At 39.9% G+C, this 27,116-nt stretch overlaps 1 protein-coding gene across 1 annotated transcript in view; it reads right to left on the bottom strand.

The window, feature by feature from the left end:
- unc5a (unc-5 netrin receptor A) overlaps window positions 1-27,116 on the bottom strand; it is a 157,623-nt gene that overhangs the window by 23,651 nt on the left and 106,856 nt on the right. Inside the window, exons 10-12 of the mRNA XM_036589442.1 lie at window positions 24,665-24,752; window positions 22,529-22,697; window positions 15,487-15,720 (exon numbers count right to left, since the gene is read on the bottom strand). Of these exons, the coding sequence (XP_036445335.1) occupies window positions 15,487-15,720; window positions 22,529-22,697; window positions 24,665-24,752 (491 nt within the window). The remainder of the gene's footprint in view (window positions 1-15,486; window positions 15,721-22,528; window positions 22,698-24,664; window positions 24,753-27,116) is intronic.

A 27,116-nucleotide genomic window follows, 5' to 3' on the forward strand; every position in this document is an offset into this window, starting at 1 on the left:
GAAGAGTGAAAAGAACACTTAGAGAAGAAGAGAGCGAGAGCGAGCGAGGAAGGATGGAGAGGCGGCTTAACGTTTGTGTCTGGAGGTCAGAAGAGTGCTAAGCTTCAGAGAGACAGATAACGGGATTACTGCAGGCCTGGCCGCGGCTCTCCCGAACAAACCCCGGCCTTTCGCGCTCGTCCAGCCGGCCGGACGCACGCCCGGCTTCTGCTGGACTCACTCGGCAGTCCATCTGGGAAAAGGAGAGACGCTTGGACAGTTAATCTCCCTCCCTGCCTCTGACAGAAGGAGGTTAGCCGCCCCGACTTTTAGACAACAAAACGTCCTCGGCCAGGGAAATAAAAAACATTTAAAAGCTATTTAGCGAGGAGAGGTCGCGGCGAAGCACGGTTCAGGGCGGCCCAAATAGGCACGAAAACGCCATTTACTGGATTATAGAGGGACCCAGAAGAACAGATCAGAGTTTACAGAGTGGCTTGGTTTAAACCCTGGAAGTTTAGAGTGATTACCTTCATTTTGATGCGCTATTAAAAGGTAATTACATAATCAATAATAATTATATGGTTGAATTACATTTACATTCTGTGTCGACAACTCTGCTCTTTTCTCAAAGTCAAAAAATGACAAAACATGATAAAAGTGTAAAGCATGTTTAGTAACACTTCGAGATACAGCACTAACAGAACTATACTGTAAACATGTCATGGCAGATGCCATATGGACGAGATGCCATCATCAGCGATGATTGTCATGACAGATGTCACAATGGTTGTCGTCATTATGTGTGACTAGAGTACACAGCAGATATTCACATGTGATATAAGCTGTCATAACATCACACATTATGACATCTGTTATAACAATGGTAACCTGACACTCTAACTATCTTGACAACATATGAAGTCTGCCATTACATATTTATGGCACAGATATGTCAGTGTTATGTAGCAGAGTTCGTTACCAGATTTTTTGTTCTGTACACTCAATAATAACTGTTCAAAAAGATCTCCGCTTCTACTTATGAACCACAAATGGATTGAAAGTTTCGCACTTTGAGAAAGAGTTCTCTGCTTTCTTCATTGAGCTTCGAGTGAGAAATAATTCATATCAAAATTTCTGCATGCCCTCGTGTCCTGAGTGATAACTGAGGTCTAAGGATCAGGACCATTAGTCAAACATTAAGGTACACAGAATTGAATGTGTGTGTTTCAAAATCTGAATAAACATTACCAATTTTTCAACAGTCTTCTTTCTTTCTTTCTTTCTTTCTTTTTCTTCTTCAAACACAATTAATATGGCTCGAACCGCATTATGCAGACAGTCCATTTAAACACCATGTCATAGATCCATTTTTCATTTTCATTAAGTTTGTATTTGTGCAATATTTTTTAATAATTTAATGCAATAATGCAATGACGTTTTCTAAACCCCATGTTTTAGGCTTTCTTTCTTTTAAAATCTTCCCTTCTTTTCTCCCTCTTTCTGTCTCCTCATCTCTCTTTCTTTTTTCTTTCTTTCTTTTCTCACCCTCTTTCTTTCTTCCTCTGTTTTTTCTCTCTCCATCTCAGCCTTTCTCTCTTGATTCTTCATTTTTCTTGACTTGTCCCCTCCTTTCTTTTTCTTCCTTTTTTTCTTGTTCTTCTTTCCTTTCTTTCTTTTCCTTGACTTCTTCCCTCCTTTCTTTTTCTTTCTTCTTTTTCTTCTGTCCTTCTTTCTTTCTTTATTCTTTCTTTCTGTCTTTGTTTCTTTTCCTTGACTCCTTCCCTCCTTTCTTTTTCTTCCTTCTTTTTCTTTTTCTTCTGTCCTTCTTTCTTTCTTTCTTTTTTCTTTCTTTCTTTTTCATTGAGTACTACACTCATTTCTTTTTCTTCCTTTTTCTTCTGTCCTCCTTTTCTTTCTTCCTTATTTCTTTCTGTCTTTGTTTCTTTTCCTTGACTCCTTCCCTCCTTTCTTTTTCTTCCTTCTTTTTCTTTTTCTTCTGTCCTTCTTTTCTTTCTTTCTTTCTTTCTTTCTTTTTCATTGGGTCATTCACTCATTTCTTTTTCTTTCTTTTTCTTTTGTCCTCCTTTTTTTCTTTCCTTCTTTCTTTCTGTCTTGCTTTCTTTTCCTTGACTCCTTACCTTCTTTCTTTTTCTTTCTTTCTTTTTCATTGAATCTTACGCTCATTTCTTTTTCTTTCTTTTTCTTCTGTCCTCCTTTTCTTTCTTCCTTCTTTCTGTCTGTCTTTCTTTCTTTTCCTTGACTCCTTTCTTTTTCTTTTTCTTGTCCTTCTTTCTTTCTTTCTTTCTTTCTTTCTTTCTTTCTCTCTTCCTTGTTTTCTTTTTTCCATTTTACTACATTTAAGTCTCTCCTTACACATGTTGTTTTTTGTGATATGTTACTGTACTTCTGGAAATGCAGCTCTAGTTCTGTATGTGTTATTTTGTAGCCTAGATGTCGTCATTATTATTCTAAAATGGTTAAAGAGTAAAACCCCTTTTTTAGGCGTGGTGTACAGGTGTGTCCACACTTTCAGCTGGTACCCACATCAGCACTCAGACGCTCTATGAACTCGCAGCCTGTATCTCTGTTTTGTCCTAAACGTCTGACCAGCTGTAAGCTACAGCAGATAGCCATCACATCCCATAAAACTAACATGAGCCATGAATTAATTATCATTCCAGCCACTCGTACAATACAGTTACATAACCGCAGCGCTTCAATCAGTGTCTCCCACTAAAGCCGTGACTCAAACACAGCGTTCAGCATTTTTCAGAACAGATTAAAAGTTGAGTCTCTGCCTGAGAAAGTGACGCGCCAGATGAACGAGGCCTTTACATTAAGTTGACAAACAATACACTGAAGCCAAGCAGGCGCTTTGAATGATGACGTAAAGCCGCCTGCAGTTGTTCATTATAGATGTGAGTCTGCATACGTTTAAACAGCCGGGCAGAGAGCTTTATTTACCGTTTACCTCTCTCTCCCCCTCTCTCTCTCTCTCTCTCTCTCTCTCTCTATCTCTCTCATAAACGCTTACTCTCTCTCTCTCTCTCTCCCCCTCTCTCTTTCTCATTAACGACTCACTCTCTCTCTATCTGTCACCCTCATTTCACTTCTGTCTGTACCTCTTTATTTCTCTCCCTCTCTTTCTTCTGTATTTCTCTCTCTCCACTTTCTCTCCACTTCTGTCACCCTCTCATCACATCTGTCTGTATCTTTCTTCTTTCTTTCTATTTCTTTTTCTTTTCTCCCTCGCTTTCTTGCTCTCTTTTTTCTCTCCATTTCTTTCTTTCTTTCTTTCTTTCTTTCTTTCTTTCTACTCTCCCGTTCTCTATTTGGTCATCTTCTCTCTGTCTTTCTCCTTCTTCCTCTCTCACTCTTTTCTTTCTTTCTTTCTCCCTCTCTGTTTTTCATTTCTCTTCCCACTCTTTCTCCTTTCTCTCTTCTTCTGATTTTCTCTCTCATTATCATGGCATTATTCTCTATTCTCTTTCACTCTTTACCCTTCTCTCTCTCTCTCTCTCTCTCTCTCTCTCTCTCTCTCTCTCTCTCTCTCTTTCTCTTTCTCTTTCTTTCTCTCTTTCTCTGTTTCTCTCTATTCCTTTCTTTCACTCTTTAGCTGTTTTTGTCTCCCTCTCTTTCTCTTTCTTGCTGTCTTTCTGTCACTTTTTCTCCTCCCCTCCTCTCTCTGTCTGTTTCTATCTTTCTTTTTCTCTTGCTTTCTTTCTTGCTCATTTCCTGATTTCTCTCTCTCTCTCCCTCTCTCTTTCTGTTATTGTCTTAGTCTTTCCCATTGTCTCCCTTTTCCTTTTTCGTCTCTCCTCTTTTTGTCTCCCCCTACCTGTCTTCATTTCTCTCTCTCTTTCTCTACTCTTCTCTCTGCCCCTTTCTCTAGTTCTCTCTCTCCCTCAATCGGCCTCCCTCTCTCCCTCTCTCCCTCTCTCTCTCTCTCTGTCCTTCTCTCTGTCTATCAAATACTCTCTTTCCCCTTCTCTCACTCCTCCTCTTTCGCTCTCTCTCTCTCTCTCTCTCTCTCTCTCTCTCTCTCTCTCTGATGGAGAGAGCCCATCAGCCACTCTTCCACAGCCTTCTTGATTAATAACTGTGAATGTAGGAACACGCACACACACACCACACACAAACACACACACACACACACACACACACACACACACACACACACACACACACACACACACACAGACAGTTTGTTGTTTGTAGGAGGGGGAGATTTCAGCACTCTGCACTTGATAAATCATCATGAAAAAGTAAGTGCAACACTGTGGCGGTGTGTCATTTCTCTCTCTCTCTCTCTCTCTCTCTCTCTGTCTGTCTCTCTCTCTCTCTTTCCATGATGAAGCCGCCTGTCTTGTTAAACTTTACGTCAGCGTTCAAAGCATGAGGCGTTACGGAGCTGATGCTGCACTTTCTGACTGCTCTCTCTCTCTCTCTCTCTCTCTCTCTCTCTCACTACAACACACACACAGCCAATTAGTCTGTTTTTAGACAAAGGTCAAATTTGAGAGTGTGTACTCACACACACACACACACGCTGAGCTCAGTCAGCAGATATGAAACACCAGACGCTAACAGACATCCAGAGTGGTCATAGAGAGGAAAAATCTCATCTGCAGTCTAGACACCGTGCTAACTAAATTTGAGGGAAGCTGCATCGGAAGCGAGTTTTATAATTCAGGGGATTCGCTGGATAAAGCGCCAAATAAAAGCACCCAACCCTTTATCATAACACTCAACAAAAGCACGAAAAGACATCAACCACATCAATAACAGCAGAATGGCACGTTAGGACGTTTTACTGCAATGGAAAACGATTCTTTCAATTGAACAACAAAGCGCCGCAGTGCAGACGTCAACAACGACCGTCGGACTAAACGGTGTGACTGATGTGAGGCCCCATTCTTTCATAGCAACCCATTATCACTCTTTCCTACATTCACTATATGTGCCCACAATGCACCTGAATTTAACCTTCAGTTTACTAAACTGCAGCTTATCATGCAAACTGTGCTTTCTGTACATCTTTTGAGACCCTCATGAAAATTTACAGCTTCTTTTAGAAGGCAGGAGAAAATCGAAGCAAAATTGACGCTACTCAAACTTTCATAAATTGAGCTGAATGTACAGTCACCTGCATGCATAATATCTCCACCCACTTTTACTGCAAATGCATACAGTAGGAACACAAGCATTTTGCGTTTCACCATGCAAACTGTCAATAACTTGCGCTCATGTGCCAGTTTCATACACACCACAAGGACAGAATTTATTTAATTAATTCTTGAGATTGGCACAAAAAGCTTAGCACATTAAGCCATCTGTATTTTCCTGCTTACATAGGTTGTGTTTAGGGCCTTTATTTCACCTAAATGCCATTTGTGCATGCAAACATACATGCCTCAGTGAGATTGTGCTGGTAAGGGCCATGACAGTTTCCTCCCTTTCAATAATGCACAGTAAGTTGAGTGTTAAAAGCATGTGGAGCATCTTCAACCTGCTAAATATATGTGACTCAGTAAGTTACAAGCCAGGTTTGTGAGGTGCTTTTTATCTGAAATGTGCTGACAACATTTATTTAAAAAAAAGTGTATATGTACTTTAACTATAATGGGGTTTAGCATAGAAACATGCAGTCATTCCTACAGACTGCAGTACACTATGCAGTGAAATAATATACTTATATAAATAATATATAAATAATATACTAGTATAATATACTTCAATCATTAGCCATTATTTTTTTTCCATTAATAACGCTAATGACTTGACAAATGAGACAAATGATATCACAAAGGTGTCCCTCATAGCCATTACTTACTTTCTAGTACATGTATATATACACATATTATCAACCACCTGGGACGCCATAGCAACAGCCTAGCAAGACCTTAGCAAGAAAATTGGATACCATAGCAATGTCCTAGCAACACCATAGCAACCACCTGTAATATCAGGGCAAGGGACTAGCAACACCTTTGCAACTACCTGGGATACCATAGCAATGACCTAGCAACACCTTAGCAACTAACTGTGATACCATAGCAATGGTCTAGCAACACCTTAGCAAGCAAATTACATAGCGTAGCAATGGCCTAGCAACACCATAGCAACTACCTGTAATACCATGGCAATGGACTAGCAAAACCCAAGCAACCACTTGGGATACCATAGCAGCAGCCAAGCAACACCTTAGCAACTACCTGGGATACCATAGCAGTGGCCTAGCATTACGTTAGCAACCGCTTGGGATACCATAGCAACAGCCTATCCACACCTTAGCCAAGACTTGGAATAACATAGCAACAGCTTCGCAACTACGTAGGACACTATAGCAGCGGCCTAGCAACACCTTAACAACCACTGTACATACCACACCAACTGCTTAGCAACACCTTAGCAACCACCAGGGACACCATAGCAATGGCCTAGCAACACCTTAGCAACCACTGTACATACCACATCAACTGCTTAGCAACACCATAGCAATGGCCTAGCAACAGCCTTAGCAACAACTTAGGATACCGTAGCAACCAGTATTGCCTTAGCAGTCACCTGGGACACCACCGAAATGGCCTAGCAACAACTATACAGTGTATACTTGCTAGCATTAACCTGTTTGAGACATAGCAAAAGCAATCAAATTACATTAATTACCATTTTTTAATCATTAAATTGATCATGTTGCAGGAGGGCTTGTAAGATCCTAGTTACGGCACTCAAACTCACACCAAGCCAAGGCAACAGCTCTCATTCGGGTCCAGTTACAGGCAGGGCAGTGAGGAAAGAGACTCTATGTCACGTCCAGTCTACACGACCGGCAGCTCTAGAGAAGAACAAGCTGCACGTTAAATATTGATCTAATTGGTCCCGTAAGGCCGCTAGCATATTGAGGAAAATGTCACCGACTCCCGGGCGTCACCACACACTCACGATCAAAGACAATTACACTGTTTTTAATCGTCCTTAATTGGGAGATGAAAGAAAGCTGTTCCTGCTGAGCTGCTGGACTGAAGACATACCGCTGTTGAATGACAGGAGTGAGGGAGGCAGGGAGAGAGAGAGAGAGAGAGAGAGAGAGAGAGAGGTTGAGGTAGAAAGAGTTGGGAGAAAATAAGAGATACCAGGTAGCAAGTTGTCAGCTCAGCTGCCCCAAGGCAACGGCAAAACCATTACACCCTCCAAAATTACACGGGTGTTTATCCCATCGCCAGCACATTATTATCTTTTAAGCTAATTTGGAATCATGGTGAGATGTGTGCACACGTGTGAGTGTATCTACGTGTGCAATGCCTGATGGCAATCATTACAGTCCATAAAACAATTAACACTTCGCCAGAGACGAAGCGATGGAGGACGAGAGAGAAATAACGATGTTGGATCTTATGCTGTCTGCACTGGAATGCAAATTCAAGCAACTCACTTTTCGTGCTAGCAGTGATTAGCATAATGATCTACAGTCAATCACTATAAATCAGGAGCTGTGCCTTTACAGGAACCCAGTCAGAGAGAAATGTGTCCTAGTGCCGCACTCAATTTACAGCCCCCCAGCTCCCCAAACTTAAGACTCTATATATACTAACTAAACAAGACACAGGTGAAAGTAATAATAGTAATGTGGTGCCATGGTACAGTTAAAATTATGGTTTGGCCAAAAAAATTTATAAACTTTGGCTTGACAAATATGACAAATAATATCTCAAAGTTGCCCCTTATAGACATTACTTACATATATACATATAGCACATTGGATACCACACCAACAGCCTTGCAACATCTTAGTGATCACATTGGATACCATAGCAACAGCCTAGCAACACCTTAGCAGCCACATTGGATACTATAGCAACGGCCTAGAAACACCTTAGCAACTACCTAGGATATCATAGCAATGGCCTAGCAACACCTTATCAATCAACTAGGATGACATAGGAACAGCCTAGCAACATCTTAGCAACCACTTGGCACACCACAGTAGTGGCCTAACAACACCTCAGCCACCACCTGGGCTACCATAGCAATGGCCTGGCAACCCCATAGCAAGCACTGTACCACTAGAAACACCTTAAGAACAACTTGGGATACCATAGCAACAGCTTAGCAACCACTGTACATACCATACCAACTGTGTAGCAACACCTTAGCAACCACCAGGGACACCATAGCAAAGGCATAGCAACACCTTAGCCACCACTGTACATACCATACCTACTGCTTAGCAATACCTTAGCAACCACCTGGCATACCACAGGAATGAACTAGCAACACCTTGAACAACCACCTGGAATACCATAGCAATGACCTAGCAACATCGTAGTAACCACCATACATATCGCACCAGCTGCCTAGCAACCACCAGGAACGCCATAGCAATGGCTGAGAAACACCTTAAGAACAAGTTGGGATACCAAAGCAACAGCCTAGCAACACCTTAGCAACCACTGTACACACCATATCTACTGCTTAGCAATACTTTAGCAATCACCAGATACACCATAGAACTGGCCTAGCAACACCTTGGCAACCACTGTACATACCACACCAACTACTTAGCAACACCATAGCAACCACCTGGGATACCACAGGAATAAACTAGCAACAGCCATACAATGTACTTACGTTAATTTTTAAGACACTAGTGCATCATACAGTGCCGTAAACCATAAGCATGCTTATTTGAGATTACTTAACAACTGATGTCTTTGACATGCAGTTTGCACAATGCTAATTTTGAGGGTATAAGCTTTAATTACTTGTTAGCATTATTAGCTTCATAGTTCCAGTGTAATTCTAAAGAAGCAAAGCTAATAAACTAACTGTATCTAGGCTGATATATATGGAGTTGGGAAACTGTTGCTTTAACTCTACTCTGGCACCATCAGATTATTCTTTTCACCTGTGTCTTGTTTGTCTGATTATAGCCCTTCAGCCAGTCTTTCATTTTACAAAGTCTTATGTTCTGCTTTGTGTTTAAGCAACAGAACACAAGAGGGACTGTGTTATCGTGATTGCCGTAGATCATGACAGCCGTGATGTTATAGCGATAACACACAAACTCGAGTGTTCTATTGCTTTTATACAACAGCTAAATAAATAAGGTAAGAAATAAATAAACTGGGCTGTAAATGTGGCTTTTAATATGCTTTAATGTTCGCAGTTCCTTCCACCAAATTATAGTTCCTTAACAAGCAGCTTGTTGCTACCTCAGAGTAACGAGCTCCGCTCACTCGCTGCACAGCCGGCAGTTTGTTCTCCAGCTCCTTACACTAAATTCCCAAACTGTCATCATCGCTGAGCAACTTTTTTGTTTTTTATTGCAGCAGCTTTATGGCTCAGTCCGATTTGGTCAGACTCTGAAGATCAGACTACACGTTTGGTGAATGGTATTGGGTTCATTTCTGGCTGATTCCAGGTTGTTTAGCTGTTCTTCTGTCACAGCTGCTGACTGAGAAGCTACTCAGTGGTGATGACAGTTTGGGAATTTAGTGTAGTCTCATCTTCAGAGTCTGACCAAATCGGCTGTCGGTCAAATGTGATCTTAAAAGTAACGATTTTCTGTTTGTACAAAGTAAGAAGTAAAAACGTTCAAATTTTTTGAGCGTCTCCTACAGCTGTGATACAGTGTTTGTGACAAAAAAATGTAGAATGCTTCTCAACCAATCAGCTTGCGTGGCCAGAACTAACTGTTGTATAATTGTTTATATTGTATACATATTTCATCCAGACAATCCTATGCCATTGTGATTAGCTTTAGCAGTAGTTAGTTGTATTTTTTTCATTTTTGCTTACTTCTTTTATGACCAAGGTTGGTAACGACCATGAGAATTTGGAGCTTCATACTAAAATGACTCGCATGCAAGCAAGGAAGCTTGATTCGTTGCAATCACTTCCATGTCTGTGGAAGGGTGTGTGAAGATCTCAGCTCATAACCCTCTCCAGGGAGATAGAAAGTGAGCAATCTCAGCCTGACAGTGATCAGCACACACAGCCTACGTTGCCACGCTACAAGACTCTCTCTAAATCAGCCTGTAAGAAAAGACTACATCCCTCATGAGGCTACTGTGGCTTACCACAGCGAGCTGTCTGTGTGTGCATGCGTGAGGAGCGCAGTAAATGCACTTAGACCGGTGGACGGCGGCGCACTGCCCGAGTGTCACGTTCTTGCGGAGGAAGCTCCCTCAGGGCAGCCTCTGGCACCTGGGGCTGAGGCCAAGCTGACTGTGAGAGAGGTCAAGGTCGTGAGCTGCAGTGGGCCGTTGTTAGCCGTTAGCTGCTGATAAAGCCTGCGCAAAACTACCCCCTGTTCACTTTTTACCGTAGGGGCTGAAACTCCTGACCCCCTAATGATGTGATCAGATAAAAGTTCTTCCAGCACATCATGAAATCTTGACTTTCATCATGATTCAATTTGATTACTTTGGCATGATCAGTACTATTTGTGAAAGAAGACTGCATGGAGGAAAAGAGAAACCAAACCTGTTCTTTTAACCATCTCAACTTTTTTGAAATCCAGACATTCTTGTTAGTTTTTACTGCATTTATGTTTATTTGTGTATGTAATAATGTTATATTACTGCCCAGGGTTACGTTTTCTAAAAAGCTTTGTAGTGGTAATTTGATATCGATGACTTAAACTTTGGAATGTTTGTTAATTGGTGAGTGACTTCTTAATTAACAGCAAACCACAAAGTTGAAAGTTATTCTTTATTAGAATTTTACATAGAGTTCTGCACCAAAGATCAAGAAGCTGCTAATTTGAAAGCAAAAAGTATTTAATAATAATTAGTTGAGTTATTAAGATATAATAATTTGACATCAGTGGATATTTTCATGTACAAAAACACATCGTTACTTGTAAATGTGTTTTTTGCACAATTGACATGTTACAAATGTGTTATTACATGGAAATAACATGTGATCACATTGAAAACGTTCAAAAGTGAAAAAATGTGATCACATGTGAAAAACCATATGATTACTAGTGAATACATGTGTTTTCGCACATTTCTTCTATGAAATGTGTGACATTTCTGTGAGGGCTAGCATGAACCAGCACAACATGCTGCTACATTTATTCACATAATAATAATAATAATAATAATAATAATAATAATAAAATCAGTTAATTGATTTATAATATTACTGTGTAATTAATATAATTTAATATAATTATAACTTTTTACTAAACAGACAAAATTGCATTTCATAGCATTTTGTGATTTATATTTCAAAGTTGTTTGTCTTTTTTCATGAATTATTAAAATGAAATTGAATTATTTAGATGTAAATAGACATCAGTGGATATTTTCATGTAAAAAAACATCTTTACCTGTAAACATGTTTTTTTCCATAATTCATGTTAAAAAATGTGTTATTACATGTCAATAACATGTGATTACATTGAAAACGGGTCCAAAAGTGAAAAACCAAGTGATTACTTGTAAAGACATGGTTGTTACACATTTTACACATGAAATAACGTGACTTTTCTGTAAGGACTAGCATGAACTAGCATTAAATGCTGTATATTCATATAGGAAAGTGGCGGTTTCACAAGTGAGAGTCATGTTTTTTTTCTAACTCTGTACTTCAGAAAATCCTAGACACTGTACACACGTTTTCCCTCTTTCCCTCTTATTACTTGCATGTGTTTAACCCTCTGGGGTTGCAGAACGTGCTGGCAAGTCAAATTAGATGTTTCTCAGTGTTTCTATTATTATCTTTGTTATAATTCAGCACAGAAATTAGGTTCAAAAAGTTCCTGAATCTATAGAGTCGTCCTTTCCACTCCATCTTATCATGAGATGGTACGTGACTCATGAGCCAACAAAGACAAGTTGGGATTCATGCCATCTGCCTCTCCCAGTGTGTAACTAGTGGATTCATGTGTCCGTCATCTGCCTGTAATTGGTTTGTCAGTCTATATTTTGTGTGAAACTGACCAATGGACACTCAGGACTTACACATTACATTGGTAACCTTCCATTTTTTGTCCAGTTGCCTCGAACACAGACATGAAACGGTGTGTAAAAGGTTTACAGCTGCTAAAGTTGCTGCAGCGGTTTTGAAAAAAGTGATGATGACAACATTTATCTACTATTTTATTCATACATTCCACTACTTTTGTGAACCTATGACTTTGGTAAAGCACCAAAACAATGAGTCTAGATGAGTAAAGCTATGTTTTCACAAGAGATATTAAGCATTTTAAAACCAGACTTCAATTTTTCAGCTTTAAACAGCTGAGATTGTTCTGAACATTTTGATATGTAATATGTAGGTATTGGGTTATATTTATATTTAAATATAACTTATTTAAGTATTAAATAAATAGTTAAATATTTAAGAATATATGCAAAAATGAAGAAAATGCCCTTAGGCTCCAAAGGGTTAATTTGAACATGTTAAGATGTTATGAGTATTAAAATGTTAATACAAAAACCTGTAAAAATATATTGCAGAAATGGGAGCGAATACTGAGATGAGCTGAATGTGTGGCTGCTTATTAGGAAAAATGACATAAGCGTGGCTTTTTCAAACTTCTGGTTCATCTCGCTTTAGTTTTTTTTTTACATCAGTAGCTGTCTTGCCATCTAAGTAACTAACATATTTTGTTTATATTTCTTGATCATTACATCTCCAGCTGAGCATGTATCATTGGTTGCTTGGTAACAGATGTAACAAATTAATTATCAACTTCAACTGAGTATTGTTTCCTATTCGGAGATGCTGTAAGATGAGGAGATCAATTTTGCTTATGTGAGAATCTGCAGGAAAAGAATCTAGACCTTAACTACACTGTTAGAAATAAAGGTTCTGCGCAGGTACACTTTTCATTCATCGAGGTACAAACAATTTAAATGTTCCCTCAAAGGTACAACAGTACTTTAAATAGGTTTCTTTCAGGTAAAAAGTTCGTATTTGTACCTTTTCATAAACTAATGTTTTAAAACAGAACAATAAAATAAAAAGCCTGGAGACGAGACGGGGTGTGTGGAGTCAATACAACTTAGAAAATATAATTTCAATGGATTATGGCACAGATATGTTCCCTGACTTAAGGTACTGAGATGTACCCTTGAGGGTACCACCCCAGTGACAAGAAGCAAGAGAGGTACTGCCCCAGTGACAGTTTTGTACCTTTTTTCTGAGAGTGTAGGACTAAAGGTAGGAAGTTTCTGGAATACTGTGGTTTCCCAATGTAGGGAACAGTGATTAGTAGATGATTCCTACTTCCTGTGTCAGTGTTTGCTTCTGAGTTTCCAATGTAAGGAATAGTTGTTGGGAACATTTCAAACAGTGCCGGACTGAGGAACCCTCTCACATTAATAGCTCAAATGTCAGGCTGTAGCGGTTTCTTCTGGAAAGGCCAGTGTTCTCCCAAATTTCCTACATAAGGCCTGGGCCAGAGCTGTGGGTTTAAATCCAGCTCCAGGACCCCTAATCCTCTAAACTCTGCAAGACTAACAGCTCCATTTAAGCCCACCAGGCCAATACTGGCACCCAAGCTCTCCTTCTTTTTCACTTTCACTCTGTCTCACGCGTTCCCTCTCTCTCTCTCTGACTCCCACCATCCTTCCTACTTTCTCTTCTTTCCAGCCCTCTCCTTCATTCCATCTTTCTTACTTTCATGCTGTCTCTTTCTGGTTCCCTCTCTCTTTCTCTTTCTTCTCTCTCTCTCTTTCTCTCTCTGGCAGGCTGTGTGTGGTTGGAGTGGCTAGTGCTCAGCTGAGGTCTCTCGTGGTGACCGCGAGGCCGCAGCCACAGAGCTTCTCTTTTTCATTTACTAATTAACCATGCAAATGAAATCTTAACAGGCTACTCAGACGCACTCCTCCAGGGAGCCAGCTTTGGCATTAGCTCCTGATTATTCTTCATCCGTTCAGAAGGAGAAGCTGAAATAGCACAGCCGGGAGAGAGGCAGCCGAACGGAAAACAGATGGAAACAGAACAGAACGGTAACCTGCCCAATCAGTACTTACCACACAACAATGTCAACCAATCACCAGTCACTGCCCTTAGATACAAATTACGACTCACCTCACCAACATAGCAACCAATCAGCATGTACTAGACCAACCTAGCAACCAAACAGCGCTCATTACACCGACATATCAACAACCATTCAGCACTCACTAGACCCACATAGCAACCAAAAGGTGCTCGTTACACCAACATCACAACAACCAATCAGCACTCACTAGATCAACATAGCAACCAAACATTGCTCATTACACCAACAGATCAACAACCAATCAGCACTCACTAGACCAACATAGCAACCAAACAGCGCTCTTTAAACCAACATATCAACCAATCAGAACACACTTTTTTAAAAGGGTATATTTTTGGCCAGTATTTTTTATTTCACCTGTGTCTTGTTTAGTTGATATATGTATATTAGCCATGATTGTCTTTGATTTTTGGAGTCTGTTTGTTCTTTGTTGTGTTTGATCATATTGTTTCTTTGCCATTTTCATTTTTATGCCAGTTAGTTATTGTTATATTTTTTCTTTTTTTTTATTTTAAAGCCACAATCAAAATAAAGCAAGAACGTGATCAATTACTGATACACTGTTGGCACTTGGAGTTAGAAAATCAGTAGGAAGGCAACATGTAATTGTAGAACACTGTATTAGTGCTATATAGATTAACTACATTTGAATTAGTCACCACCTTGAATATGCAAGGTGAGTAATTTTTTGTCCAGGGAGCTTGTGAATAAAAATTGCTTTACTTGCAGTCAAGAACTGCTTCTAGAAGTCAACGCAGGTTCTTCACAACCAATTTCTGAAGGACCACTCAATCACAAGACACGAAACATGTCAGCAGTCCCTGTCCGTCATTTTCATCTTTCAGCCACAATTCTGATGAGAATTCCCTGTAGACTGGGACTTTTGCCACTGCTGGTTGACCCGTATGACCGCATGCTTCAATACACCTGCAAATTCAGCTACTTTCTTCCCACTGTGGCCTTTGACACGCTCAAATGCAGTCACTCCTTTTTGCCAATCATTAACATCTGCTTTGCGACCCATTTTCCACACATCGAATGAGACGTTCACTGCACTGTACCACCTTTTCTCAATCTATGAATCCTGTTGGACACCCCACAGGTATTTATAGCCCGATCATCCTCGTACCATGCCATCTGCAGGAGCTTGAAGTTTCTAGCGCTTTTAACACGCAAGGTTACTAATTTTTGTCTGAGGAGCTTACAATCTAAAAGAATATGTGAGAACACACTGCACTATATACCATACTAAACAACACTATACCGTTCCACAATAATGAAACAGCTTCGTCATCTTTGACTGTTGCTTAATGAGAACCAGTGCGTCCAATTTAATTCAGTTTCTTCAGCGCTTTCTCCAACACTGTCTTTCCAGAAATGTGGGTCCAGCCCCTTAGTAAGCATCACTGAGGATCACTGAGGGTGGGAAAACTCCCTAAGAGCAAGAAGAAGAGAAGAAAAACTTGGGCTGTACTTACCTTGATGAGGTCCTGTGTGTCATCTGTGCAGTAGACGCGGATGCTGTACTCCAGCGTGGAGCAGTAGGCGGGGGCGAACAGCAGCAGTTTGAGGCGTTTTGCGGCCGCCATGCTGAGAGACTCTCCCACCAGGGCAAAGCGGCCCAGCTGCTCAGTGAACACGCGACACGTCTCCGCCTCCAGCTGGCAGTAATACGGCTCAGACACCAGCTCCTCTCCCAGCAGCAGCACATCCTAACACACACACAGCACTGTTTTTGTACGAATTCAGGATGTACATTTGTGTTATATATGTGTAAGTACCTCTAGGCCAGGGGTGTCAAATTGAACCACTGAAAGGGCAATATTTAAAAAATCCCAACAAATCTGTGGGCCACCAGTGTTTTTATTTTTCAATTTATAGTTGAATTTATATAGCCCCTTTCACAAACCCAAGGACGCTTTACATAGTATGTAAGAATGTACTTATATGTAGAGTACTGTGCAAAAGTCCCCACTAATTTATTTAAATTTCTGATCAATATGTAAAATGTAATTTTTTCAGGACATATTTCTAAGAAATTCATAGATAAGGCTGATTAAAGTCAAAATAAAAAAACAGGAGATTCCAAAACAAGAGTAAAAAAAAAAATAAGGAGAAAATGGAACTCCTAGCAACCATGCAAGACCAGGTAGACCACCAAAACTGTTCCCATCGGATAAACAGCTCTTAAAGCTTTCATCTTTGAGAATAAGAGAAAATCAAGCTCCACTTTTGCTTCAGATCTGGAAAAATCCACTGTATGAAGACAACTAGTTCTGATTGGATGTGTAGCTGCTAAGAAGCCATTACTGAGAAAAGGAAGAAAAAGAGAAAAGACCAACAGACCTCAGCATCATTGAATGTGTTCGAGACTACTCTGTTTGTGAGAAGCAGAAAATGCAACCAATTTCTAAGACTGAACTGTGGAAGTGTGGAAATATAGCAGAATTCTTTCAATAACTAAAAGTCTATAAATGTTGAAAAAATGACATTATATTTGGTTGTTATGTAATTTTCTGTTTTTTTTTCCTGCTTTTTTCCTAATTCTGGAAAATGAATAACCTCTAGTTAATGGCTGTTTTGACTAGAAATGCAATAAATGAGGGGTGGGGTCTGACTTTTGAACAATAATGAATAAGTACCTATATGTATATATAATACATATAATATGTATGTGCCCAATGTGCATTATAGATGTAAAAATGTTAATGTAAAAAGATTTTATTGCAAGTAATTTTGGGGCATTTCTATTCGTGCATTCATCAGAACATTTACACACAATGCAAAGGGCACCTGGAGGTTTAAAATTATGTAAAAAAAAAAAAAAGACAGAAACGTTATTGCATTTGCATCATACACACAGGGGCAGAGAAACAGACGCAGGGTGCTTGTAGGCCAGTGCAGGTTGTTTAAGATGCATTCTGTTTTTCTCTAGAGTTCTTTTACATATCAGATCTGAATCCCATTAAATTAATTCCAATGAATCATTGAGCTGATTTGTAATTACCTGTTTTCTTATTAGTGCTATTAGTCCATGTTCAAAACCCTTACCAGTAAGTGATTATATTTGATACTCATACATTTACACACAGACACACCAAAAAAAAAAACACACACATTTCTATCCAAGACAGAAATGTAGGTGTTTGCATAAGAAAAATGAAAGGGCACAGAATACGTCATGTGAATGAATTCTTCCTCGGCAATTTCCTCTTTATCTATTTGATAATACAGCCATTAAATGAAAAGGCAAGAATAGAAGATGCAGTTTTACAGTGTGTAATTGTGAATGTTTTGCTCATTATGCATACGCAGACAGCTCCGGTCGGAATGTCGGTGATGCAATCTCGGCCCGGGTAAAAAGATGTGACCTCGACCCCCGTGTTGGCTACGCTCATTAACATTGCCAAGGCAACGGCGTGACCAATCCCTCGCCATTTTACACTTCACCCATCCGTTAATCAATTAGCCGCTTTGACAATTAGATGCACTTTTCTTTAACAGCCATGGGAATGAATTAATTGAAGCTGGGACCATGCTGGGACATTCAAGTGTGAGACGTTCATTAGGGCCGCGCCAGCTGGTGACTCCTGTATGCCGAAATGTGTAACAGCAAACTCGTACATGCCTGAATATAAGGTATGAGGTTTGTATGGAGAGAAATGTGGCAGGGTAAAAAGGAAATCTCCCACCGAGCAGCAATGTCCTAATGAAACATGTCGTTCTTTCGTAGCCTGTGGTCAGATACAATCTTATAATGGCTCCCCAGTGTGGCTTTAATTAGAAGAAAAGGCAAGTGGGACCCTTAGTGACAGGAACTTGTGGAGGAAGCTCATCACAGAGACTCCACTTTCTTTCGCTTTCACACTCGCACACCCTCCCACTCACGGCCATCTAATCAACCTCACGGCCGCGGTCCCACCGTCATGCACCTAGGGATGCCTTGGCCAGGAAATTACATCCTGCCAATCGATAAAATAAGCCACTGTCTTCATCAATGAAATTAGTATCGACATGAGGCATTTCGCATTCCATCATAATGAACTCTCATTTTCTTCCATTAGAATTAGTGAGAGGCCTCCAAAATGGAAAGAAGCTGGAAAACATTCTTAACTTCAATATTTGTTAATGCAAAGTCATTTTATTCCAAGTCATTTTGGGTCATTTCCATTTGTCCATTCATCATGAAATTTTCTCACAATGTAAAAGGCAGCAGGCTTTTTCAAATGAGAGATAGATAAATAAATGGACAAACACCAAAACAATGGAGATACAAGCTGTTGAAATGTCAACCACGATATATCTTTTCCCTCTCACTCTCAAATCCAAACCTCTGTTCCAGTGGTTCAATATCAACCCAGGCCAGCTACTTCTTCCTGTCGCTTCACAGGTCTGCGTTCTCTGGAGAAATTAACTGCTCTAAGCCAGTCTGCCAAGACTCCTATCCAGGACAAACTTGCCCGTTTCCTGCCTTTGTCTGGGGGTACCTGGGTGAGCGGGGCGACCTGTCGCCCGTGGGCTATATTTGGGCTGGTGAATGATTAAAAGTGCTCTTCTAACCCCAGCCTAAGACAGGCCAATTCATTCTGCAGACGCCCCACTGCTGCCACACCGAGGGGCCTGAATAATTTATGCACAATATCGAACATGAAAGAGGACCTTCGCTCCCCGCCTTCTGCTTCTTCATCCTTCTCCCTCTGGTTCCTCCTCTTCCTCCCCTCTGTGTGCTGCCTGTCCCATTCTGGCCCCAACACTCTCAATGGCAGAGCGAAGCTTTTTGTGTCTGGAATTCTAAATGCAGTTCTAGAATTCAACTGAATTGTCTAGATACCATTGCACACAGTCATGTGACATTCCATTTAGACCACTTTAAAGGCTGTTGCACACTGGATGCACTGAGTTGCGTCACGCAGCGTTTAAAAATGTGAAACCATGGAGGTACGCACACAGGTGCCGACATGACTCTGAGCACTGCTCAAGTTCTTAGCGCGTCACAGCATGCCATGCAGGATTTTGCCATTACTACATTAAATGAAAGCTATACTGAGACCACAGTAAGCCTGAAAATTGGCTTGAAGTTTGCGCAGAGAAAGGCAGTCAGTCTTTTAGGTAAGCAGAAAGATGCTAAAGGTAAGTTAACTCAGCTAACGTTACTATCTGAGCCTTTTTAAGGTTATATCTTTCAGCCCAAAAACAGCCAGTCTGTGAAGAGGTAGTAAATGGGTGCCAAGCATGATAAGTGATGCTTAACACTTTATTTCATGCAATTTTTATGAGCACAGTGTAAAAATGAACCTGAACCTGATGTTTTAGAGCTCTTCCTGCAGGCATTCTATAGCCGCACTCTGCTACATGATGCTATGTGACTATTTGTTACACAATACTGCGCAACACATCCATTGTGTGATGGCCTTAAAGCTCTTTACACACAGAGCGTAATTTATTTGCATAATTTAGTCAGATGACAATAAATTAATTCCAGCACCCGATGGTAGAATTAAATGCGATTTTAAACAGCAAAAATATGGTATTATCTGTTTGATTTCTGTGAACTTTCTTCTGTGACTAGAACTCTCTGAACATTCAGAGTCATCTCTGGTGTTGGCATGGCGACAACCAAGCTGACTAGCAATTTTTTTCCTAGTTGGTTTGTCTGCTAAAAGGATCAGAATCTCCAAAAGCAGCTCAAGCAGGGCTCAAACTGGGCTACAAGCATTCAAGTTAAAGCCTGTGTGGAAGCACTCAAAGTTTCAGCTTCTGAACAAAGCGATGAAGCTCTTCACGCTACTTTCACTTTTCCAAAACAAACGGCAAAGGAGATCTTATTGGCACTTTGGGGGAGGGGCGAACTCTGAGAACTTGGGCTGGAGTACTGGGCAGCTTCTGCCTGTAGTTAGAAGGCCAGATGTCCCCTCATAGCAGTAGCAGGATTGATGTAGGACTGAGGAACTGGGGAAAGATGTGGTGGCAGTGGGGATTGTGAACCCTTCATCACGGGAATGGAAGGTGAGTATGTAAAGTTATAAGGCATTAGATTGGTAGAAGGGGGGGTTTCAGGCATGTTCCTCCCCCCAAGCTTCAGTTATAACATAACTACATTTGAAGAGCAGTCTGTATGTTTGTTTTTTGTTTCATCTTGTGTGGAGCTACATCTCCAAAATCAGCTCTTACTGAGTTATGGAGATCAGACCTGTGAAGGAGAGTCAATAAAGTTTAAGCTCCTGAATGAAGCAGAGAAACTCTGTTTTTTGTATCCTAAGCAATGTCAGAGTAGCCCATTTTGTAAGAAGCAAAGGACTTTTTTGTTGATATTCTGCCCATCTGTTTCTTTTGGCATAAACAATTTTGTGAAATTCCACAAAACATTTCATCATGATCGGTATGTACATGATGTGTTGATGCAAAAATATTGCTTCAGAATATTTCTTATTTGTCACTTTTTCCCATTGCATTTGGTGCATAATGGCCTTAACTCTTGCCTAAAAGCATTAATCCTTAGGCTGACCTGACAGGGTGAAACTAATAGGCAAGTAGTTGTGTAATGTGAGATAGCTGCAACATGATTTCATGCAACTTAACAGTAAAACAAGGCAATTTTAAAAATCAAGCTGCATGCAACACATTCACAAGGATCTCCTTTTCAGCCACCCAATAAACCATATTCTGTTTTATTTTCTTCAATTGATCTGGTGAAATCGGTCAGTTTTAAGTATCTCATTTAGCGTAATCACCATTTTGTTTTAAATGAAACTTGAGATGCTTGCTACCATTGCGGCTGAGCTTTGAATGAGTTCCAGAATGCTCTACATTATGCAACTCAAGTGCAATTTATTTTCATGCAGGTTTCAAGCAACTGAAGTGTTTCACTGTGTCATGCCAGCCGTGGAAGTCACAGTTTTCATCTGCAATTTTCTGAATTATTTTCATTTTGCATTGCTTTTGTGTTTGTATGTCAGAGATGATTTGAATCTGATGAAAAGCTATTGCTGCACATGCAGTCTGGACTTTCAGAAAGGAAAACCATCTTTTTGTTGACGTCAAAACTAAAGGGGAAAAAACTAGATACAAAATGTAAATTAAATGCAAATATAAAAAGTGTAACATTAATTAATAGTATATTATTACCTTAAAATAGTATGGCAAAATGACAATAATAACTCTAAAAAATACTGGCAGATGTTGCTGGTCATCATGGTGAATCACAAAGATTCTGCACTACTAAACTGAGCTGCTGTGAAAGGCACTGTCTTTAGGTAGCTAGCAGACAAGTTCTTTTCCTGAGACCACTTTTCAGAAGATTACTGTCTGAGGGTCTGTTTGAACAACTGATGGAGGATATGGTTAGTCTGGTAACAAAAGGAAAGGAAAGAAGAGAGAAGTCAGTGGCAGAATGGACCAGCTGAGCACATACGGCTGGACACAGCTGAAGTAGTGATTAAAGTTGTGGGGCCAGCAAATATACTATATACACAGTCATATACTCGCCTTCCACTTCCAACTTGTACTTCCACTCACTGGCCACTTTATGTGGTCCACTTACCTCATGGGTCCACTATATAAGCGTACAATAACAGACTGTCTTTCAGTCCCCCTTTACGCTGTTCATTATTGTTCAGTTTCTGACCACAGGACCATTGTTCCCAAATATTATTTGAGTAGTGGACCATTCTTGACATCACTGACATGGTAGTAGCATGGTGGGTATACATGTATCAGCAGTGATGCTGGGGTTTTTACATATGTCAATGCCACTGAATGCATTTACATACACTTAATAATCCAATCATAATTAGATTTCTGCAGTTATCTGATTACTCAAGTGGTCACGTAAACAGCATATTCTGATTTCTTAGATCAACATAAAGTCTAGAAATCCGATTAAGAAATCCAATAAAGAGAGCTGGATATCAAAATGCTCTGGTATCTTCGTCGCTACTTTCAAAAACTACTGCATCCACAGGGTTTCCGAGGTGATGGGTCAGTCCTTAGTGATTTCCTCACATCTCATTTTCACACAACATGTAGATGGACACACAAATCCACCAATTACACATAGTAAGAGGCAGTTAATGAACATCTCAATCTCTCTTTATAGCCTCATAACTCCGGATATGAGTCACATGCAAACTTGTTATAAGATGAAATGGAAAGGGCGACTCTACAGATTTAGGAAATGTTTTAACCGTAATTCTGTACCGTATAATCGCAAAGATATTGAAACATTTATAGACACATCATATTTGACGTATGGGCAAGTTTGTGCACAAGTTTGTGAGGGTTAAATACTGTTTATCTTTCTGGTGGACGATCAGGTCTTGCATAATTATCAGGAGTTTCATTTTTTCGGTATCCTTTGATAACCTTCCTTATTGGGGTGGATTACTTTATCCTATCTAAGTTACATCAGCAGTTCTTGATTACAAAATCCTGGACCGGAAATTGGATTCAAGGCCCAGTTTCTAATAAAGTATCCTGTGAGTTTCTAAGTAGGCATTCACACAAATACAATCTCTGCCTTACCTCCCATGATCCCTCGTAAGACTGCTTCTTCAGCCGGACAGCCCAGTTCTCAGGGCAAGCATCTGAACAATGGTCCATACTGATGATGACCGGGCGGGTGAGGACCACGCCCGGAGGGCCACAGCTCACCACGGGACTTAGTAGTGTCTGGCAGCCGGCCAGGGGCAGCCTGAAAGGGGCATAAGCGTAGGACAGAGTCAATGTTAAGGTCAAAGGGACCAGGATGGGGCTCGCCCACACTGGCTCGCAGCCAACATCACTATCTACTGATCCTACAGTAAATATCTTCCAGTCATTTTAAGCTTTCTGTTATGGGTTTTCTGCCACTATGCATTGTTTTGTGTGATTTTTGTCTCCACATGTAAAAAACATTTTAGCTGCATTTTATTCTAGTAAAGTTTTTGTTTTATGCACCCAAAACAAGCTTACTGTACTTAAATACTTTTATCTACATTTCATTAAAGTATTCATTCATTTATTCATTCAAATATCACTTTTATGGATTAATGTAATTTTTTCATAAACAGGGACATTTGACTACTTTGTATCTGCTTACAAGAAACTGTTCATCAAAATTACAGCATAATAATTATTCTCACAGTACTTTTTTGACACTTAAATTAGCAGGAACTTGCTTATCTCTACTTTCACTCTAATACAGAAGCTGTGTTCTTTGTCCAACACTGGCAATGATACATTGTTTCCTGAGAGCCATGAACAGCACAACGTTTAATTGTTTCAATCCACTCCAACTACTGTCTGCAGTAACAACATTTCTTATCACATCAGTCTGAATGAGTGGGGCTAAACTGCAAATGTAAATGATGAAACTTTGATGAAATCAAAACAGCAGCTTAGTTATGTGGATCATTCTAAAGAATTGGTTCAAAGTCAGAGTTCAAAACACATTTTGGACTTTTATCTCACTCGGACTTTAGACTAAAATGCTTTTGCTTTGAGTGACTCTATAGCTTAATTATGTTTATTTCATCAAAACAAATGATTGAACTTTCCATTTTGTCACTAACAAAAACAACCAAAACAGTATCGAAACTTTCCCAAATGTTTCAGAAGTCACTGTTTCGGTATTGACAATTTTAGCTCATTAGCTCATTTTAACTAGCCAGTATATGACTAGCAAATGCAGTGTCGAACAATTTATACATATAAAATCATAATATTTTTTATTAAAACACAAAAAGTACTTAATTGCAGAACATATGTGTTTCAGTAGTGACAATTCTTAATGTTCCACACTGAATTTCAGACTTGGGGGCAAATTTACTTCAAAACAATGAGATCTAACTGCTCATCATGTGGCCATGAGGGACAGGGATGCAGTCTCACTTCCTGCTCTAAAATGCAGGGGTGTGGCTAAAATAAAGCTCTGCCTATGAACTAAATCTCTTTGTGTTTCGGTAGTGACATGAAAATGTGGGACAGCAATTTGTTGAATAAACTTTTTAAAACTCATAATACATTTTTCAATTCCACTTTAAAATAAATCTAAAAAATAAATCTTTTCTTTAAAACAAATAATAAAATTTAAATTCAAATTTAAACTGTAAAAATTCACATTTTCCAAAGTGTAAATTTAGGGGTTAGTGTTTAAGACAGCAATAGACCTCATTTATAGTACCCTATAAATGATGATTTTGCATATATTTAGCTTATTACTATCTCAAATTAATGCATTGGGTTTTAATAGATCACAACATAATCGTTGTAAATATCCCATGTCTGAATACTTACGTTTTTTTATGTTTTTTTTTTTACTAAATGACCTCAGTTTGAACTAGTTGAACTTAACACATGTGCACATAAACCACCATGACGCAGCATGACGGTGTTTCTGCTATTGGAAGGAGGAGTGACTCATTGAAGTACCTTAGACCAGACCGAACACATATACTCTTACAAAAGCCTTTAATTCTGAAGCTGATATTAGTCATCTGTTTGACCACGAGCACTTGTTTGCACACACACAAACACGTATACACACGCCGGCATGGGGGAATTGACTTCAATCATGTTCAGCACTGCCTGCCAGGTCTTTCTTCTCCCTTTACTTGTTTTTTTCTCCTTGTTCCGTGTCAAACTGTTTTCGCTAGGCGGACGGACTGAAGACAGACCCACCTCAGATCCTCCTTCCTCTGCACAGTGAGGTATATCTCGTAGATCTTGCCTCTGGGAATGGCCTCCGGGGGGATGAGCAGGCTTATCCCTGGTGAGAAGGAGAAGGGAGCTCATTTGCTGTGTATGAAAGTCACAGTGTTTTCACAAAGGGCCTGTATGTGCTGACAAAACCACAGGCAGTTAACATGCAAATATCAGGAGGTAAAGCCAAGGCCAAACAAACTCGTCTCTAGACACGTCTCTCCGGCTGGAAAAAAGGCTTAGCTCCCTCAGCATAGAGGGTATCTTGTAATGAGAAACACATCTGGAGACAACTTGTTAACTTTTGGTGCTGGATTGCAGTGAAATCCACCCCAAATAAGGGTATGCACCCTCCAAAATCCACTCCCAATGTCCTCTAGTCTGTACTCTTTTAATGTCTGGAGCACAATAATTAAAGTAGCAAATCAAGCTAACTAGCAACGCCAGTTGTTAACTAACAGAACTGTTTCCCTTGCTTGTTTGCTAACTTACATTACATCCATGGGCTAAAGATGGATGTAAGTGGGCGTAACCTCGCCCCCCTACTTTGAGCTCTGCCACGGATTAGTTTAAAAATTTCACTCTCAGGTTGTTCCTACTCTTATAAGCCTATTTTCCAACCTGCATTTTGCCAAAAAGTTCCCATGGTTGTCCCCAGATGTTCCCATTATGAGGTCATATCTGGCCCCACTAGACTAAGCAGAGAGCACAGAAAGTCAAGTTCTAGCACACATTAAATTTTATGCTATACTGAAATGGTTCAGTTTTAGCTCAAATGCAAAGAAATCATGTAATAACAAGTAAATTACCTACTTTATTCAACTCAAATACTTTGTTGAACCACTGTTTCAATCAAAGTATTTATTTTAGTTAAATAATAGTAGTTGCTTGTTACCAGTTTTAAGTTTAAGTAAATTGTTAAAGTTACACTAAGGTTGAACCACTTTTTACAGTAAGTTGGTCAGTTTTGTCCTTTATATGGACAGAAGTGGCTGATGTTAGGGGTTAGCTTGCATTATTAGCTAGCACTTATTTTAAGATGGCTACATACATGTCAGCATCTGAAGTTGGATGTAATTCTGTACACTGTAAAAAGGTAGCATCTGTTTAATTTTCAAAACTTTACTTCACTTGATAAGAAGCAGTTTAACTTGTTTTGTACAATTCATACTTTGAATGAAATATTTGTTTCCTCTGAATTAATAACTGCCTAATTAACTTAGCCAGACCCCCTGAATATCTCAAAATCTATATTCTGGGGGGTCCCTAAAAAATTTATCATGATGTTGCTGCCCATTAGGGAAAAATGCATGCTCAAATACAAATTCAGGAAATAGTCACTGTTTAGCCTGCTTCACCCACCAAACAGGCTACTGTCTTTTATATTCTCAACTAACTAAAGCTGCAGCAGTGGTTTGCCTCAGAGTGGCACTATTGCAAATTGGTTTACCCACTTGGTACTTCATAGTCTAGCAACTGTAACTATGCCCAGGATACCTCTTAAAAACTTTACAATGTGCCACAAACCTAAAAACTCAGCCAGTTTCCAAAGAGTTTGGTGGAAAGAGTGAATTGTTACTCATTTCTCAAACCGAAGGCAGTATAAGAGATGCATGAGATCTCAGTTAAGACCGCATTACCAAACTAGAACAGAGAATTTTCAGAAGAATTGTTAACAAACCAATCAGCACTGCTATGATGAGTGAGTTTGCAGCCCACCAATGCTGGAGAACCCAGCCAACGTGGGACCCCTTGAATACCAGGCGGTATTTCAGGCCTGTTTTTTTGTATTGTGAGAGACTTGCTAGCTAATTTAGCTAATGTAAGCTAATTTTCAAGACAAGATAACGGATTAGCTAAACCCAGCACTGGGCCTTCTTTCTAAGGTTAATGTTAACTTAGTATCGAGGTAATTACTGGAGTAGTGTTGCAAAAACAACTTACTTGAATCATTCTCTTCACTTGTTTACAAGTAAATGATCCCTACAGTAGCAGTACTTTTACTTCAGTAAGAACACTTAATGCTCTTTCCAGCAATGCTGTTCTAGGATCAGCTAAATCTGTTGCTGTCAGCTGAAGCTGTTAGTTACTTTAACTGATCCGATTGGTAGAACATTAGTGCTGCTGCTCTTCTGCTTTTCCCTTTCTCCACCTCGCCGTGGAAACAGAGCGACTGGGCTATTCTCAATGAGCGCCAACACTTCTTAGAGATTCATTTCCTCTCCCTGCACCTTCAGCCGAGCAGGGGATAGCTCCTAATGTGACAGACTGATGAGGCCTGTGTCTCTTATTGAGAGAGCTAATTGCCCTGAATACACTCTGCTGGTGTCCTTGGACTGGATAAGGTTGCAGCACGAAGGCAGCGATCGGCTTACTATGCTCACAGCCTACTGCAGCCGCGGCCTGGCCTCGGGCAGATCGTTTCCGTCTG

The sequence above is a fragment of the Colossoma macropomum genome, unplaced genomic scaffold, assembly GCF_904425465.1.
Source record: "Colossoma macropomum unplaced genomic scaffold, Colossoma_macropomum, whole genome shotgun sequence".
Classification (NCBI taxonomy): domain Eukaryota; kingdom Metazoa; phylum Chordata; class Actinopteri; order Characiformes; family Serrasalmidae; genus Colossoma; species Colossoma macropomum.